At 48.7% G+C, this 19,381-nt stretch overlaps 1 protein-coding gene across 8 annotated transcripts in view; it reads right to left on the bottom strand.

Moving 5' to 3' along the window:
* Positions 1-19,381, bottom strand: part of LOC139754093 (calcium-transporting ATPase sarcoplasmic/endoplasmic reticulum type-like) — an 86,699-nt gene that overhangs the window by 48,454 nt on the left and 18,864 nt on the right. For all 8 annotated transcript variants that reach the window (XM_071671167.1, XM_071671169.1, XM_071671168.1 and 5 more), the window contains exon 4: positions 9,145-9,249. In XM_071671167.1, coding sequence (XP_071527268.1) covers positions 9,145-9,249 — 105 coding nt within the window. The remainder of the gene's footprint in view (positions 1-9,144; positions 9,250-19,381) is intronic.

Raw genomic sequence — 19,381 nt, 5'->3', positions numbered from 1 at the left:
CTATGTTCTACCGTCAAGTCTCGTCATGTCAGCGTCTGGCCCAGGATTTTTGGCGGATCCTCTTTGTTACTCCCCTATGGCTACTGTCGTAGATTTAGCAACAGACATTTCATTACCGCTGACATCCACAAGCAGAAATGCAATAGGCTCTCTCGAGCTCTGAAGGGATTCTAAAGAATCTAATCCTGGTAGCTCTTCTGGGCCATGGGACGTACGGGGAGCATAATGTGATACAGCCTGGAGTGCTATATGCCACTACGCTGTACATCTCTTTCGTCGGGTTGGTATAGTTTATTAAGCCTGGAAACCAATGAGTTCTCCGGGTAACGTATGAAATATCATCGTAGTCCTTTTGCTCTACGAGATTCTACTTTGGTATCAGAAACAAAAGCCTTCACCTCTATCACATTTGAGCCTTTAATCAATATTCTTCCTCACTTTGCAGGAAGGTCGTCATGCTGAGGAAATGTACGATATAAGTTAATGCTGAAAAATATAAAGGTGTCTGGTGGCATAAGGCCTTAGATTAAGGTAGTATAAGGACTCAAACTACGTAGGAAAGTATAAGGTCTTAGATTAAGGTAGTACAAGGCCTCAGACTAAGTAGGAAAGTATAAGGTCTTAGATTAAGGTAGTACAAGGCCTCAGACTAGGTAGGAAAGTATAAGGTCTTAGATTAAGGTAGCACAAGGCCTCAGACTAGGTAGGAAAGTATAAGGTCTTAGATTAAGGTAGTACAAGGCCTCAGACTAGGTAGGAAAGTATAAGGTCTTAGATTAAGGTAGTACAAGGCCTCAGACTAGGTAGGAAAGTATAAGGTCTTAGATTAAGGTAGTACAAGGCCTCAGACTAGGTAGGAAAGTATAAGGTCTTAGATTAAGGTAGTACAAGGCCTCAGACTAAGTAGGAAAGTATAAGGTCTTAGATTAAGGTAGTACAAGGCCTCAGACTAGGTAGGAAAGTATAAGGTCTTAGATTAAGGTAGTACAAGGCCTCAGACTAGGTAGGAAAGTATAAGGTCTTAGATTAAGGTAGTACAAGGCCTCAGACTAGGTAGGAAAGTATAAGGTCTTAGATTAAGGTAGTACAAGGCCTCAGACTAAGTAGGAAAGCATAAGGTCTTAGATTAAGGTAGTACAAGGCCTCAGACTAGGTAGGAAAGTATAAGGTCTTAGATTAAGGTAGTACAAGGCCTCAGACTAGGTAGGAAAGTATAAGGTCTTAGATTAAGGTAGTACACGGCCTCAGACTATGTAGGAAAGTATAAGGTCTTAGATTAAGGCAGTACAAGGCCTCAGACTAGGTAGGAAAGTATAAGGTCTTAGATTAAGGCAGTACAAGACTGGGTAGGAAAGTATAAGACTTTCGCGTAAGGTAGCACACGACCTTTAGACAGTGTGAGGTGAAGTCGCAGGAAGGTAACAGTGGCAGTGCTGCGCGGCTTGGGGCGCGGGAGGGAACACTGGTTGGCAAGCCCGCTCTCACAGCGGTTTGAAAGTCCACCACAGGGATGTGGAAGCCTAGCCACAACGACGGACACCATCCACCACGACATTCACCACCAGCATCGCGGAGGTAAAAAAAAAGAAACGACTTCTACTCGCTAAACACTGCTTGGTGGGGGTGGGTTTGAGTGATACTGCTAGTCAGAGGTGGGCAGGTGGGCCACTCACTGTCTGGCTACCAGGGGACGGCAATGCGATGGGTGGGTGGGTCAGGTCACAGTCGGGTCATCCGCTCGGAACTATAATTAGAGCGGCGGCCGAGGCGGGTCTGGCTCCGTTGCCCCACCGTCCACCAGCCAACGTACACAGCCTGTCTATACCACACTGTGGCCTCAGCGCTCCCGTTGAGAATGAACACCGACGCTTCCGTTCTAATTAAGCCCACAGCACCGCCACAGTTCATTCATAATATACATACATACATACATAAATATACACACACACATACATATATATATATATATACATACTGCCTAACCCTTATCTCTTCCACACCCACCCATTATCTCCTTCCTTCCTAAATCTTCCCACACCCACCCAGAGTCTTTCCACAACCCACCACTACACACCAGCAGCGCCTCTGACCGACGAACTCACCATCCATACACCAGCTTTCCACACTGAACCCCACCACACACACACACACACACTTCCCTTACATTAAACCGTTCATCTCTTTAGATATAGTGATTCCCATCAGCTCAACTGCCAAGGCTGTCCCTTTAACAAGTCACAGGTAAGACACGTATGGGAGACGAGGCGAGGCGATGCGAGGCGAGGTGAGGTGAGGTGAGGTGAGGCGAGTAAAGCAGGAGGAGTGAGGTGAGCTGCAGGGGAGGCAACATCACGCCAGGGGTGGAAGGTTTAGCCGTGAGGGTGAGATGGGGGGGTTGGGGGATAGTTGGCACCCCACAAGGCAGATAACACGAGTACCAATTTGTCAAGTTCCTCAGGGAAGAGAGAGGAGTAGGTGGAGAGTGAGGAGGAGGGTGGAGGGAAAGGTGGGTGGTACCATTCCTGACACTTGCTTCAGAACAGCTACGGTCCATCGTCAACAGATTCTTGAACATCAGCCAGACACCCACCCGCCACCAACCACAGTCTGGCCTTACCCTTCCCTATCCTCACCTCAACATCCCTCCCCCAACCTCCACCTCCTCACTCTCCTCATGTTCTGTGCACACGCCACCAACCACAGTCTGGCCTTACCCTTCCCTATCCTCACCTCAACATCCCTCCCCCAACCTCCACCTCCTCACTGTCCTCATGTTCTGTGCACCCGCCACCAACCACAGCCTGGTCTTACCCTTCCCTATCCTCACCTCAACATCCCTCCTCCCCCAACCTCCACCTCCACCCGCTATCCTCACTCTCCTCATGTTCTGTCCACTACCATCAAACCTCTCCTCCCAATCCATCCAAGTCCACGAGCCTGCCTTTTGCCGTGGCTTCGTCAACCAACGGTCCAACCCTCTTGGGTACCGTGTCGAAGCAGTACCTACTGAAATGATACGAAAACAAAACAAAACACCAAGAGACCTAATCATTTCCCTCTCAAAACAGTTTGAAAATACATACAAAAAAAAAAAAAAAAGAGCGGACGAGTCGAAATGATGATGTATGGAGAGTGCGTGTCACAGTTCAAGCAGCCGAACCAAGTTAGCGGGACCTAGGGAGAGCTAAAGACGAGTGTGTGTGTGTGTGTGTGTGTGTGTGTGTGTGTGTGTGTGTGTGTGTGGTCCTTAACCTGATGATCGAGTGACTTCTTCTTCTTCTTCTTCTTCTTCTTCTTCTTCCCCTCCACAACCCCCAACCCATCAAGACATCCGCCACCGGCGTGATCACCAGTACCTGTGGCTGGTGGTGACGTAGTGAGAGATGACGGGAGAAACTGAAAGAGTCAAAACAAGCTCGCATCGGGTGGGCACAGCACCAGTCGAGGATGCAGAGAAGTGCACTTTTTTTTCTCTTCAGATTAAGGAGACCAGATGACAAGCGGCAGACGCAGCCAATACAAAGGGACGATTACGGTCGACAGTGTCAGAAGGTGGATGTCTGTAGCGGGGTTGTCATATCCTCAGTAATCAGTAAACTGTCATACTAACGATGAAGTAACCGATCGACTCTATTCCCTCTATCTATTTCCAACATTGGGCTGGATTGCGTACCTGAACGTTAGCTGCCTAGTGTTGATGTTACTCTCAAAACACACACACACACACACACACACACACACACACACACACATACATACACACACACACACACACACACACACACACACACACACAACACACACAAGGAATAGCGAGCAAATGATATCGTAACAATGGCGTTCATCGCCTGCACCAGGCGAAGTGCTTGCGAAAGCAAGAGATAAAAACTAGTTGGGGTTCCTGTTCCTCCAGGGACTATATGTGAAACCCAGGAGTGTTGATAACTCTATTTTGTTTTTTCAAGAAAGAAAAAGGAAAAAAAATATTGTGAAGTCATATACCGATTCACTCTTTGTGCCTGATGTACACATTTTATGTTCGCTATTTAAGGGTGTTTTGTCTGTACTTTGGTTTTAGGGGGGAATATCTACGTCATATTCTGCTATGCTGTATGGATCATTGATCGTTCATATCTTCCTTGAGGAGGAGGAGGAGGAGGAGGAGGAGGAGGAGGAGGAGGAGTGAATGGGTTTGGGGTGTGGCACACCCATCCTCCCCCACCCGAAACATCGCATCACAACAGGTAGTGCCACACTAACAAGGCCCCCACCACAACAGGTAATGATGCTACCCCCAGCAAGGCCCCCCCATCACAACAGATAGTGCCACCTCAGCAAGGGCTCACCACCACAAGTCGTGCCACCTCAGCAAGGGCTCACCACCCCAAGTCGTGCCACCCCCAACAAGGCCCCCCCCATGACAAAAGGTCGTGCCACATATGATGGTGGTGGTGGCGGAGTGGTGGTGGGTTAGAGTGGGAGTCTGGCACCGGAGTATTGCACTGTTCTTGTTGCTTTTGTTGCTGGTGTGGTGGATGGGTTAGAAATAGCCCGGAGGGGCTCCCCTTACACCACACTCCACTCCACCACCACCTACGCTGCTGCTGCTGCTGCTACCATTCCCATCACTGCATCTCATTTGCTTCCATCACCGCAGTCACCATCCTCACATCTATCATCAACCTCCTCACACGTTATCGCCACTACTACCATCACCAAGCCATCTATTAACACCGATATATATATATATATATATATATATATATATATATATATATATATATATATATATATATATCAGGAATGAACTGGACTTCACTACAACTATCGTCTTTGATCCTCCAAAAACCTATCTAACAAATTACTCCTCCAATCATATCTCAACTTCCCTCAAACGCCAAGTTAGCTGCTCATAATAGGGTTTCATCCCTCTAGGGTGCAAGATCCCCCCGTCTGGGCTGTGTGCTGACTGCCCTACAGTCTTCTGGGTCGCATTTCTGGCGTTATGGAAGCCTCGCTTCATACCGAACATGACAGAAGTCCAGAGTACGTTCCAGGACCTTGAAAACGTCCACTACAAAAGGGGTACGGACAACATTCTTCTTGCAGTGGTTTTAGAAGAGCAATCCATTGCCTTACGGGTTCAGGAGAATACCCTCCCCTGCCCCAGTGGTTCAGGAGAGCACCTCTTGTACCACAGGTTCAGGAGGCCATTTGCCCCTTTACCTTTACAGCAGAGCGGCTGCCCTAACGCATCCTCCGAGGCGGCTAATCTAAACACATCTCGTGAAGGGCCGCTCGAGAGAGGAATGACACCCCCCTCACGCTGCCTACGGCCCAACACCTCCCCCGTCCGGTTCGGTTTTATGATTCGGTCGAACCCTTTCGAGTCTCACTGCTACCTAGGAGGCAAGAGAGGAGCCTCCGTCCTCACAACACGTTACTGTCACAACTAATAACCCCTGATCACCATGTCAAGCAGAAACAGACTTTAAAATCAGTGACAGTGTAGGTACACCGTAATACATGAGAGTATTTCAAATACAGTAGCGTATTATGGTCATGTTTTATGACGCATTTGCGTATTTATCATGAGTCGCGTTGGGAATCCGCCTGAGCTAATTCTGATTCAAATGCGTAAACTTATGATCGCATAAAATTCGTCTCCGTGCGGCCAGGGGAAGTGCACGGGGCATCGCATCCTTCCGGCAGCAGGCGTGGGTAACAAGACAAAACCCTCTACAAAATAAAATCGAAGGTTAAATGGCGGGCCCCTACTGGAGCGAACAGCTCCTTGAGTCTCTCCATCACCGCCACACTTGACACCATACCTCACCACCCACTCCAAACATCCTCCCCTCCCTCGCCTCAACTACCTGCCCAATACCCCCCATCCCCTCCCTTAACCTCCCCGCCTCATCTCCTCACCTGCTTTCCCAATGCCCCCCTTTCCTCCCACACTCGTCTACTCTCTACCTCCTCCCTTCACCTGCTTTTCAAATGACTCCTTCCCTACCGTGCACATTCCCGTCATCTGCTTTCCCCATGTCTAAGCCTTTACCATTTCCCTTCCTCTCTCTTGCCGTCTCCGAACTCCCTTCCATTCATTTGCCTATCCTCTGTCCCTTGTCTTTACCCGCGTCTCATATGCCTCCTTCCCTCACCTGCCAGCTCACTGCATCCCTACGCCCCTCATCATGCGTGACCCCACTGCCCTCGCTGCTCCAGGTTCTTCAAGCTCCCTCATCCGTCTCCTGTCTAACATGCCTTTATTGCTTTCCTCCTCAATCTTTTCCAATCTTGTCCATTGTCTAACGTGGTCCTTCTCTACACAATACCTTGCATACGTACTTTCCCGCCTCAGGGAACCCCCTTTTATGGATACTCCCGCAGCGCATGGAGAGCTGGCTACGTCCGCCGGTCGAGATCATGATGGGTCAATAAGTGTGGTGATGGTGTATGTTTATCTGTGTGAGGAGAGCGCAGTAAAGTCAGGGAGTAAATGCTCAGTGTCTTCACGATGGAATTCATATCTTACACATGATGGCTCCTGTTATAAGTTGATTTTGGGGGTCTCAAATGTTGTATATATCAATGGTATCCAGGATGCAAGAGAGAAAGTATCGCTCGTACATCCCTGGGGAACTTCGTTTCAGATAGGCTTAAGTCTGGTGGGGGGGGGCAGAATTCAGACTGGGTCGGTAGGGTAGTTGTTTAATGCCTGTCAAGTTATTACCCTGTGTGTGTGTGTGTGTGTTTCGTCACTGTCGTGTTTATAGCGGGAGGGGAATTTGTGCGTACAGATTTCTAAATTGTGAAGCAGGTGTAAACTTCTTTTTGTTTCTTCTTGAGGGTGGGTGGTTGGTTGCGGTGTGGCTTGGGTGAGAGGGAAAGTTGCAGAGAACTGGTTGGCGAGCATATAGAAGTGAGACTGTACTGGAAGTACTTTTGTTTCAGTTAGCATGTGTTGAAAGTCTGTGGTCGCTTGGTAGCCAGCGACTGTTCCCATGGTCATATTTTTTTTTTTTGTGGTTTTTCAGTTCTGTTCCGTCTCTCCTTTCGACTAGGTGGATGACCAGGCAGCTACAGCGTAGTTTAGGGTGGAGTGGATGATCTATTTGTGGAGGGTGCTCAGGGACCTTTTCTTACGTGCCCAAAGCTGGTGCCGACAATTGTGTTCTCGCGGTGTTCAGTCTGTTTCTGGCCTTTGTGTTGATGTGTGTGTGTGTGTGTGTGTGTGTGTGTGACGCGGGGAGTAAATGCCACACATGTGTCGCATTTGATACCTAATATGGTTGGAGGTCTGTTGCGTGGAAGGAGATATGTCCACCTTGACAATATCTCCTGTACCTGGCTGTGAGAGGGAAGGTCTTGCTACACAACAAGACACCAGCCGACGTCCGCTGCCCACTCACAGTGTAATGTCACCTCCTCAGAGCATCACCTCCAATCGTCCTCTGCCCTTTTTTTTTTTTTTTTACAGCGTAACCTCATCACTTCCTGACAGTGTAACCTCATTAACTCCTGAAAATCCGAACCTCATTACATCCTCACAGTGTGCAATATCACCCCATCACGGTGTCACCTCATTACCTTAACATGGTACAACCTCATCACTCCCTTCACAGTGTAACATTATTGCCATCAAAGTTAACAAACTTCAGTGTCTTGTGTGAAACCAGCTGGTCCGGTACACCGGCCTATTACAATTTCAGATTCCAAAAGTTTATTCACAGGAGAAAAGACGTGATGGACCCAACCACAGAACGGTGAGGTGCCTATTAGTCTATAACAAATATATCTTGAGTCACGTTATGAATTTGGACCACATCCTCTTCATTTATGGAGGGGGGCCTTCGTCTCTCATTTCCCAACATTCTGAGGTATACATAAGGCTTCTCACGACGCTGTTTCATAATTCAATTCTCATGTTCTCCCGCTACTCTGTGAGCTCCCATTGCCTACCGCTCTGACCTACGTCGTAAGAGCTCTCCAGCACCCACCCCTCCTCACACACACACACCCACACCCACACACACACATTCACGTCATCGGCTAGTCTCGAAAGACCTACAGAGAGACTGATTAACATCACGATGCATTAATGGAGGTGGAAAGCTGTGTTCCCCATGGAGCAACGGCAGCTTACGAAAGCCAGGTGAAGATGCGAGGCAGGAGCGGTGTGTGGTGTATGGTGTGGGGAGCAGGCATAGCTGTGGGTGGAATGGAGGCGTCCAGCTCTGGGGGAAGGGGGGCACATGATGGAGAACAGATGTTGGTGGGGAAGTGGTGGATAAAGCTGTGGGAAGGTGGGGGAACACAGCTGTACGGAGGAGGCCGTGAGGGGAGAGTAATGAGGGAGAGGTGGAGCAGTGGTGGTGAGAGGGAGGGAGGGAGGGATTGCTGGTGGGGATATCTCTGGGGAACAAGGCAGCGCTGAGCAGTAATAGTAAATGTGACCGAGGAAGCGTACATGTGTTTCATAGTCAAATTATGAGTAAAAATGATTCATCCCTTCTTGGAACACGATTATGTCCTGATAATCAATATCGTTAGACTATTTGTCTAACTGTCATTTCCAGGCAATAATAATATTCGACCTGGAAATTTCTAGTGGTGGTTGTGTATGTCGATGTTCCAAGTTGGTGAGGTACAGTTTTTTGATGACGACGGTGAGGGAGAAAGTACTGCGGTAGAGCTGCGGGAGGGGAGGTGGTCGGTCAGGTGAGGAGGTACTGTGGCAAAAGGCTGTTAAGTCAGATGTTGTGACGAGTCACAAGAGGGGGAGGGAAGGTGTGGTACCACTACACTAGGTGTGCTGCTACTGCACCAGGTGTGCTGGCACTACACCAGGTGTGCTGCCACTACACCAGGTGTGCTGCCACTACACCAGAAGACAGACGATCAACCCACCTACCCACCTCTCCAAACAACACCCGCACCGGGCGACTGTGCACGTCTCCTGTCTCCAAGCCTTGTCTACACCAGGTATACCATCTGTCGTAACTCCTGAAGAGTCACTACTGTGTCCACTGCCTGTAGCAGTGCGTCCTCCAACGACGGAGGACGCGGGTCGATAATCAACATTAAACAGGTTAAATGTGAGGGGGAAACAAGAAGACTTTACATGGCAAGAGAACCTACCTGCCACACACCGACGATGGCGTTGGCGATCAGGATGAGCAAGATGACGAAGGGCTCCACGAAGGCGGTGACGGTCTCCTCACCCTCCTCAAAGCAAGCCAGGACCTGGTGGATGATCAGGGACAAAGCCAGGTTAGCCATGAGTAGAAAAATATGTGACCGTCTTATAAAACTACACACACAGAATATATATATATATATATATATATATATATATATATATATATATATATATATATATATATATATATATATATATACATGCCTTTGGTAAATTCACTATATACTAACTCCTCGAGTACAAAGCAGAGCCGTACCGTCGTGTTCAACGGTCGTACCTACCGTAGAACTCCAGGACTGTACCTCTGTGCTCAAGAGTTTATCTTCGTTACCCCCTCCCCCCGTCGCGAATTATTTAGCTCTCCACTGTAATCTACCACTTCACTGTCTCCACCCTTAAAGCAACGTACCAGTTATGATATTCATCATCCACCCTCAAGCCTGGAGGAGCACAGACCTCAGTGCTCACAATCAGTAAATCCTCCCCTCTTTGGAAACAGACGAAAGTGAAGCATCCACTGGAAATCGCCTGGAGTGTGCATTTTCCCGCCTCCGTAGGTTACTTTAACACACGTCGGACGCGGAAGGGAGCCCAGGAGGGGGCAGACATGAGCGAGGCGGGACCTTGGTCGGTCAAAGTGAAACTTCGTGACAGGAGGCGAGCTAGGAGGGTCGGGGAAGGTGACGTGACGTTCCAATGAAGCAGACTTTCCCCCCTCCCCCCCATCACCTGCTGGTGGTGCCTACTTCCTGGAGGTAGGGAGGGGCTGGCTGGCTGGCGCGGGGCAAGTTGTGCAAGGACGGGGCTGGAGGACGAGAATTATACTAATGGTTCCTCATAACCCAAAGAAGAATCTACCAGCTGGATACAAACCGGAGAGAGAGAGAGAGAGAGAGAGAGAGAGAGAGAGAGAGAGAGAGAGAGAGAGAGAGAGAGAGAGTGATTACGAGTGGGGAGGGGAGGATGTCTAGAAGGGAATGGTCTATTGGAGAGAGGCAGCTGCCTATACCATCACCAGGATACACTTCCTCCTCATAACCGGGTCACACGATAGACTTGAGATTTGTGGCATCAGTCGGGACCTGAGGCGTACAGTATACCGGGTTGGCCACCGTGCCACGGAAGGACGTTTCAACCGTATCGTGAGAGCTTCGTCGGTACTAGGGCAGTAGGTGGCGCGCCTTGAGAATCTGCATCCAGGTCTCTTAGGGGCAAGACCACCGTCCTCATAACGACGGAAGCGCAGCGCGGGAGGTGACGAACGCACCTCTTGCTTTCGATACGAAAGAAAAAAAAATCTATATCAAACATCGTCGGCGGCCATTCAACACCCGGTCTCCCACCGTTGACCTACACCGAACAACCTGTTGATCCTTCCCGCCTCCAGCAGCCTCCACCCCTAACATTTAATACGGCCCATAAGTCCTCTGTAAACACCTTCCACGGTTTACCAGCCAGAGGTTCAAATGTCCACACGACACGCACCCTCCTGACCGCTGGAATCCACACAAACGAACTACATCTGTCCTTCACAGATGTGGCAACAACTTCGACGAACAACAACTTTTGGATTATTAATAACCGCATGTGTTCTTTGTTCGCGTGAGGGTAGGAGTGTGAGTGTGTGTGAGTGACAATATCAGCTTTAGTCTCTTCCATGCCACGGATCAATCCTTCCCCAAGCTATGGACATAACACTCCAGCATCATCTTACTGTACCATCTGGTATACACTCGATCACTGCATATAAATTCATCCCCTCCCCTACCCCCCGATGCTGCATGCAGCACCATACTAACACGGTCAGTGTATAAAACTACTTGTTGATATCTCGGGCCTTTAACTACCATAAAGACAACAGCACGTTCTGAGCCGCTGAGGAAAGACAAAGAAAAAAAACACAAGACAATTACGAGAGTGATGAAGACGCCTAATTAAATTCCAATAGTATCCCCGAAGAAAAAGTAAGAGTTTCTCATTTTCTACGAGAATGGGAGGGTGAGGTTGTATATGTGGTGGCGTGCACACACACACACACACACACACACACACACACACACGGCCTCGCGTTAGTCAAACACTCAGTAGCCACCACTCCACCACTATTGGCTCTGGTGCAAGCAATAACTGCCCTGACTGAACACTGTACAACAGAACTGTTCGGGGTGCGAACTCGTCGTTATTTCTATAGTCGTTTAAAACTTTGGATGAATAAGCCACAATCACGTTTATTTCCTATGAAATCTAACATCTGCTGGCTCATCTTTCCCTAACCCTTTAGGTGTCTAAGAATCAATATATCCAAATTCGTCCGAGGAACCAAGAAAGAAAAAAAAAAAAAAAAACGAACCCAGGCACCAATTTCTTCCTCACAAGAAAAAATAGTGTTTAATCTCAGCCCTGCTCGAGTATGGGGTATAAACTGATTTGTTTTTTTTATATATATATCGTAAAACACGCTCTGTCAGTATGCCAGCAAGTGCAGCAAAAAAGAAAAAACAAGACACTATAACGCTCACCAGGTGCGTGATAGACCAAAGGTTATGGCAGTAGAGGGCGTCAGCAAGGATGCACGCCAGATACCCGCCGATAACCTGACAATGTGCCACCCTCCCGCTTCCTGTGGCTCTCCCAGCACTCCCTCCCTCCCTCTACGTCCACAACGGGCACTCGTTTCCACTTACATTTACAGTGCTGTTCCTTTGCATACGCCATTCACCACTTGACTAGAACGGTGCGACCCATGACGACCAAGACGGTACGATCCTGCAAGACGACGGTACGTTCCTAAGCAGGAAGGTACGACCCTGGAGCACGCCAGTGTAACTCCCGACCACGACAATACCGACCCTGTGCGCACGAAGGTCCGACCAAATAAACACATCCCACGACCTGTACCTCCTTGAAGCGTCGCCATAACCCTAATTACAGACTAGCTCACTTAAATGAATAAGATGGCGCCCTGCCTTACAATTCAATAACAAACCACCGGGATGCGCAAGAAGACGAAAAAGAGAAACAATTAATCGCGTTCTACTTAGAAAGAAAACGGAAGCTGAATGGATAATGAGAATGATATGACCGGAGAGGTGGACGGACAACGCTCCTCACACAGACGGGAGCACAACCTGCTCCTGGGGTTATCCCAACACACTGGACACGGCGGACCCAGCTGGATGCTTGGCAGGGGCTGTAAATATCCGAGGAATGAGAGGGTACTACATTGGCATACGATAAACCAGTTAACCTAGTGAGAACTATAGCCTAGTCGGGATGCAAGACATGTTCTATTCACAACTGGCATGCATACATACCAGTTCTGTCACGATATAGTGATATCAATATTTCATTAAACATACACACATACACACGTGTGTATATATATATATATATATATATATATATATATATATATATATATATATATATATATATATATATATATATATAATTTCATACGCTGGTGTCACCGTACTCCACCTACTCGAGGTTAACACCTATGAGTCCAATGGGAAAATGAAACACGACAAGTTTCCAGGTGCACTTTCGTGTAATACTCACATCATCAGGGGAGATACAAGAAAGAAACTTGTTTACCAAATGGCGTCCTAGCTACGTCTCTTCGTTGCATATCAACTGACTGTTATATATATATATATATATATATATATATATATATATATATATATATATATATATATATATGTTTTTGAGTCTGGAGATAAGGGACAAAGTGACGGTGATGACCACACCTATATATACTGTCTAAGGAGGGTATAGACGCCGGGAGCGTGAGTCCCAGACCCGTGCCATTACGACCCTGGCATCATCAACCAGCCTTGCTGTATAATAATGCAAGGTGGTGCGGGTCCATCATGCCGAGTGTGCCAACACCTGAGCGCAACACCTGTGCTCACCTAGTTACACACACACAAACACACGGTAAGTGCAAGACCACTCCAGTCTTGCCAGTTACCTTGCTAGTCCAGCCGGGATACCTAAAGATATGAACGTTTGACCACTTAACACACTGGGCCTAGGTGAGTGCACCGGATGTGAGTGATTTCAGGTGGTGAACGTATGTACCCGATTGATTTAAGTAACTTTACGTATGTATCTGTACCACGGAGGTGGCAATGAGGTTAAGATAAACAGATTCATAATGTTAATCTGTAACGATCGATAAACACGCACACACACACACACACACACACACACACACACACACACACACACACACACTAGCCTTCGTAATACACTAGAAGGCTTTTTATGACCTACTTGTCTAATGGGCCTTGGTGTGAGTTTCCGACAGGGAAACTAGTTCATCACTGTTCCTCCCCCTTGGGCTTGGTCGATAAACAGGTAATTAGTGCACGCTGATATATGCTTCTATAACCATGGATATGACAATGAGACGCTGTACTTATATACAAGGTTAAGAGACGGAGCAACACTAGTGTAAAACTCTTCTCCCCGTAACACACCAATATCAAACACACACACACACACACACACACGGTACACAACCCTTATCCAGCCCCCCTCACTGAATCCTTAAGTCTAGACAGGGAGGTACGTACACGCATACACAACCACTCTATGACCGTGATCATACATATCTACTTTTCCTCCAGCCCTGTCCCACACCCTACTGTCTCCACTTTGGCCCCCAGCCCACTCCCACGCTGCTCAGTCCACCAAGCTTCTGGGGGTGTCATTCTAGAAGATGAACTACAGCTGGACGGAACGCGTCGGCACCATCACCCACCGGCTATCGTCTCTACATCATTCATAGACTCTAAGGCATTGATACGCGCTGCAAATGGACTCGAGAATCTCTACGCAATTTTCATACATACTAAACTCGTCTGTGACTCCCCCCGATTGGTCTTCCTATCCTGCTTATCGACGGAGAAAGGCGTTGAGAATGGTGTGCAAGATGGTCCTCTTACACCATCTTCTCAAGAGATGTCCAAACACACCAGTCCCTCCCGACTGCCTCCGACCACCACCACCTGGACCCTGATCCGACAAGTTCGGGAAGAGGCTGCTGCTGCTGCTACTACTTCTGCACCACTCCCGCCACCGATACCTCCTGCTGCCACCCGAGAACCCTCTTCCTAAAGCCGCAGTTCGACACCACAACGAGCCCAACCGACCCCTTACAGACCGGTATAGAGACAGCCACATCCAAATCACCTCGAATCAAGTTAACTGTCTGTTAACCACCATCTCTTCTTCCTGCCTCTGTTCACTGTTTAACAGCCCCGCTCTCTTTTTTCAGCCCCCTCTACCCCCCTATGTATTTCTGTATATCATACGTATACGCCTAGTCCTTGGTCGCATTTAAGTCAGCGATCCATCCCTCATCAGCATTACTATTCTGTAAACGCACTCGGACGCCAGCAGTCACTAGGCGCGTACCCACCCACCATACAAAGAAATACACACACACACACAGGATATATCGGGCCCACCATACCCTATATCCAGCAGGGACGACCAGCCTCTGCCTCCGCCTCGCCTCACCCCTGCCCCCCCCCCCCCCCCGCTGTACACACACAGCTCTACACACACACACACTCAGCGCACCAGATAAAGCAACATGCGACCTTGCACCCTGATAGCGCACGACTCCTTACACACTCACACACAGATAACGGGCCGCCCTCAGACGAGGTCCCAGTGCCAGACACCAATCTGCCAATATCATAATAACTGTACTAGGCTTAATAAACCTAAGGAAACAGAAAACGGTAAGGGAGCGCGACTCTCGCGGGTGTCCATATTCAATCTGCCTCGTCACGCTGCTCATTAGATGTTACCAACAACCGATTTACCAGTTAACAGGGAATTCTCTCCCTCTCTGTTCCCACACAATCTATGTCATTAAAACAGGTCTGTAACTGGACGAAACGAACGGAACTGTGTCGCATCTCTAGCGACAATAAAGTCTCGCCAATAGCACACTCAGCAACTTGCATTTAAGTGTGGTATCGCGCTACACTCTAACCTTGAATGACGCAAACGCTGACGTCAGACAATGACGTCACGTCACGTGATACGCGGGCATGTTCAGTTTCCACTCTGTATTTCCAATAAACAAAAGGTATTAGCGGTTTCACGGCCAGGGCACCAGCTGAAGGGAGGGACAGAGCACCAGCTGAAGGGAGGGACAGAGCACCAGCTGAAGGGAAGGACTGCACCAGCTGAAGACAAGGCAGGAGCACCAGCTATTGGAACAGCCCTCCAACACCCGAACTGGGCCTACGTTTGTTTCAGGTAGTCAAATCATTCCTCCGCGCTGAGGATGTGAACTGACGGTGATCAACACGAGCCCATCCGGGTTAGGGCCGGCGTGGGTTCGATCCCTAGGCATGGGAGTCAGTCCAAAGACATACCCAGCTTTTCATCCTCCCATCGACACTGATCAATCAATGGGTACCTGGCTTAGCCTCGTGTGTGTGTGTGTGTGTGTGTGTGTGTGTGTGTGTGTGTGTGTAAAACTCTCCCCGCAACATCCAAATATTAATCACACACACGCGCACCCTAGCGATGAGTCATCTACCCATAGTTCCCCATGGCAACCCATGACAGAGCGTGGAAACTCCACACGACCAAGTGGCCTTCCAAGAGGAAGACATCCCTCACTGACTTCCCTGGTGCGGCAGCTGGACCCGTCCACAGATGGGCCCCCAGCCAGCTGTGTTGACTTGCTCTGCTTCACCCCCGACACACCACCACACAGGGCGCGTAAGCCATCCTCCCTGCACCTACCATATCCTCCCCCTTCGTAACACCCACGATACTGCCTGGTCTCTTGAAACAACACTGTTACTTTCTAGCCCCGGCCGCTGACTTTTAATCCCATGGATGGGATGGCACGAGCCTTGAGCACGAAGGTAGCGACCCCTGGGTATAATATGCCTAGTCTGAGATCTGGGTCGTCCTAAAGGTCAGTTCAGGAAGCCTGTGCAGGGCTGCGAGCCCTGAAATACGACTAGATAATGACTAACCACTGGCCCTAAAAAACAAAAACAAATGGCCCTCGAAATATAGTTACCTAGATGATACCACAAGCTCTATAGCACTAACTTTGATCTAAAGGAACAACCAATTGCCTATGAAGTAACAAAAAGCCCCTCTAGCCCCTGAGGAACACCCCTTAGGTCCAGGAAGAGTATCAACAGCCCCGTGAAGCAACTAGCAACCCTCAGGCAGGAACACGACCCCCCCTTCCCTGATGCATAACAATCAACCTCTTCCAACAACGCGATCTCGTATTTAGTTATCAACCGACCGTACAGGACGGCCATAGCCCCCTTACCCAGGCATAAGCGACCTGAAACATAACTCCAAACATCACCAGGCCCTTAGGTATAATCCTCAGGCCCTGAACTACGACTACATCTCGTGCCAACAAGACCATTAAAACCACGAAACGGGACCGCTGGAGCGTCAGGCGAGAGCGTCTGGCAAGTCCAGCACCCGACCACCACCACCACTGCCTCCCTCCCTCACTCAAGGGGTCTCCAATAATCCCACTAAATTACATTCTTCCCCTCGGGGGTCCTTCAAGTGAAATTGAGGGCCCGGGCAGGTGGGAGGAGGAATGTAAGAGAAAAAGGGTGGTTTGGAAGGTACCGGGAGGGCGGCGGGGGTCATATTGACATTCTGGGCTGAGCAGCAGCAGCAGCAGCAACCACCTCCCCCCTCCCCTCCATCCGCCACTTACTATGCCACAGCCGTACAGTGAGAGCAATATCCCTCCTCCCTCCCTCCCTCCTCCTCCCCCTCTCGCCCCACCTCTCCTTCGGAAGTCGATCCGGTTATCCCACGACGTCTGGTGGCGGTCTTTGAGGGAGGTAAAGTTGCAGTGCACTACCAGCCACCCACCGCCCAACCCCATGCTACCTTCCCTCCGTGCTGCATGTCACCACTAACCACTCGCTCGCACAAACTGGTCCCGGTCACGGAACACAATCGGTCTGTGAATGACAGTAGAAGTAGTCAGTTTAAGAGAACCGGTCCCGGTTAATATGAGGCGATTATGGAAATGAGGCTAGGCCAACGGGCCATCATCGTCAAACCCAGGAACAATACAAGGCACTTGTGCCTTCCAAATACTACCCTTGTTTACTCTCATGACACGCGTGAGTCTACGAAGCCAAGGATACTTGAGCGGCCTGAGCACGAAAACCCCGAACCTCTGGGTATGATGACGTTGAATGTGACCTGACCGTAAAAGGGCAGGTCAGAGGTCACACCATTACACCCAAGGGTAGGACCGTCGCGAACAGATTAAGAGAGCGCTGCGCTAACACACGCACACACACCTCACTTGTTTCGCCACCAACACGTCAGAGCCAACCCCAGATTTCCGAAGCTGTAACAATTTTCGAGAGAAGGAAATTCTGTGACGGACGCTAGGGTTGCTCAAAAAGCTGCAGGAGCCATACCATTTAAGAATGGAGGAATGATCTCTGCTGGGCTCAACGGCCGAACCCTTCCAACACACTGGGACAAGTGGGCCTGAGGAACAATGAGTCTATGGCGAGTTCTTCTGCGGTTAAGACGGTACAGTACCGTGCAATCATCTAGAGGCTTCAGCGAGTAGTACTGTTGCGTCATATGCTACGGTTTGACGTCGGGAGGTGAACGTTCTGATCCCAGCGTCTAAACTCGCTAGGTCTGAGATATACTGGCAAACGCAGAAAGCCGAAAAAAAAAGGAAAAAAAATCAATACCTTCCTCATGAGTCATGAGACTGGAAGTAATGAAATAAGTATGACATTTCCAGTGTTCCAGGTACTACCGTGGCGGGGCCTGGAGCCGGGTGGTGGAGCGGCCCACACACGCCACGTGTACCAAGCACCTCCCTCCCCACTACCTTACCGCCCAACCAGAACATATCCCCCTCCCCCGTACCGACCAATCCCACCGGACTCGGCCGCTCGCGCGACACGCCGCCACGTCTAGATATCTTACTGACGTCATACGCGCCGACTCACACACACACACACACAGTGGAGCAAAGGCCGTATCAAGCAGGAAAAAAAAAAAATCTCAATGCTGCTTGTCAGTTCCTATTCTGATGACTCTCTCTCGCCACGTCAGTTTTTTTCCCCCCCGCTACGAAGCACCACTGGAGATTTGATCCCGACAATCTATGTTCGTCAATGGGAAAAACCGTACTCCATCACTGGATCATGCAACACTTACATTTTCTAATCTAAACTTTGACGCAATTCATAACTTTTTTCTTTTTTTTGTTGCTAGAGAAAACTTTCATAACCCAATCGGTACAATGAGCCGGCAACATCTGGCAACGCTCGCGTTAAACGACGCAATCAACGACTTTCATTTCCCTACACTCAACCACCGCAGTTTCTTCTGCCTCTTTACCTCGGCAAGTTACACTGAAGATTGTTACCCCTAGTGCTTCAACTTTACATAAAATTCATCAAAGAGTATGTAGGATCACCATGTAATCCATGTCTTCGCTAAACAAAAACTAACGCTTGATTTAAACGAAGGCATACAATACACACCCCTACACACACACACACACACACACACACATATATATATATATATATATATATATATATATATATATATATATATATATATATATATATATATATATTACACAACAATATGTTGTCCGTATTCACATATGTAAACGAGAAGTAAATGCAAATTAAGGCACCGGGTCTGTGGTGCATACAACACTCGCTACGCCACTGGATTTCAGCCCACATAGGTCCATGTGAGGGATCCTCCCTGTGTTATTTGTCTACCATGATCGACTGTACCTCAAAAGCTGAGGAGGTTAAGAGATTGCGGGCTTGTGGGCGCATGCTCCGTGGATTGCACTTCGTGACAAAGAAACCGATTCAACGAACGTAAGTATTCCAGAGGAGCAGCCAAGAATACAGATAGCGGGGGTGTAATGAGCCAAGTGCTTTCTGCACCAACCTAGTCATAAACATCGGCTTGTCTGTTGCTCACGTTGTGACAAAAAGTGATATATGTATTTTTCAATTCCGCCACCGATATCCCGCGCGCTCGCACCACCTCAACAACGGTGTCGGGAAACAAGAATTAAAAATCCGTTTTTCCCCCAAACGGTACGACAAAGAACAGTATATCTCCGGTTTGTATATACGA

This window comes from Panulirus ornatus, chromosome 16, assembly GCF_036320965.1.
Source record: "Panulirus ornatus isolate Po-2019 chromosome 16, ASM3632096v1, whole genome shotgun sequence".
Taxonomy (NCBI): domain Eukaryota; kingdom Metazoa; phylum Arthropoda; class Malacostraca; order Decapoda; family Palinuridae; genus Panulirus; species Panulirus ornatus.
The sequence above is the reverse complement of the archived record's forward strand: the minus strand, read 5'-3'. Positions and strand labels throughout refer to the sequence as shown.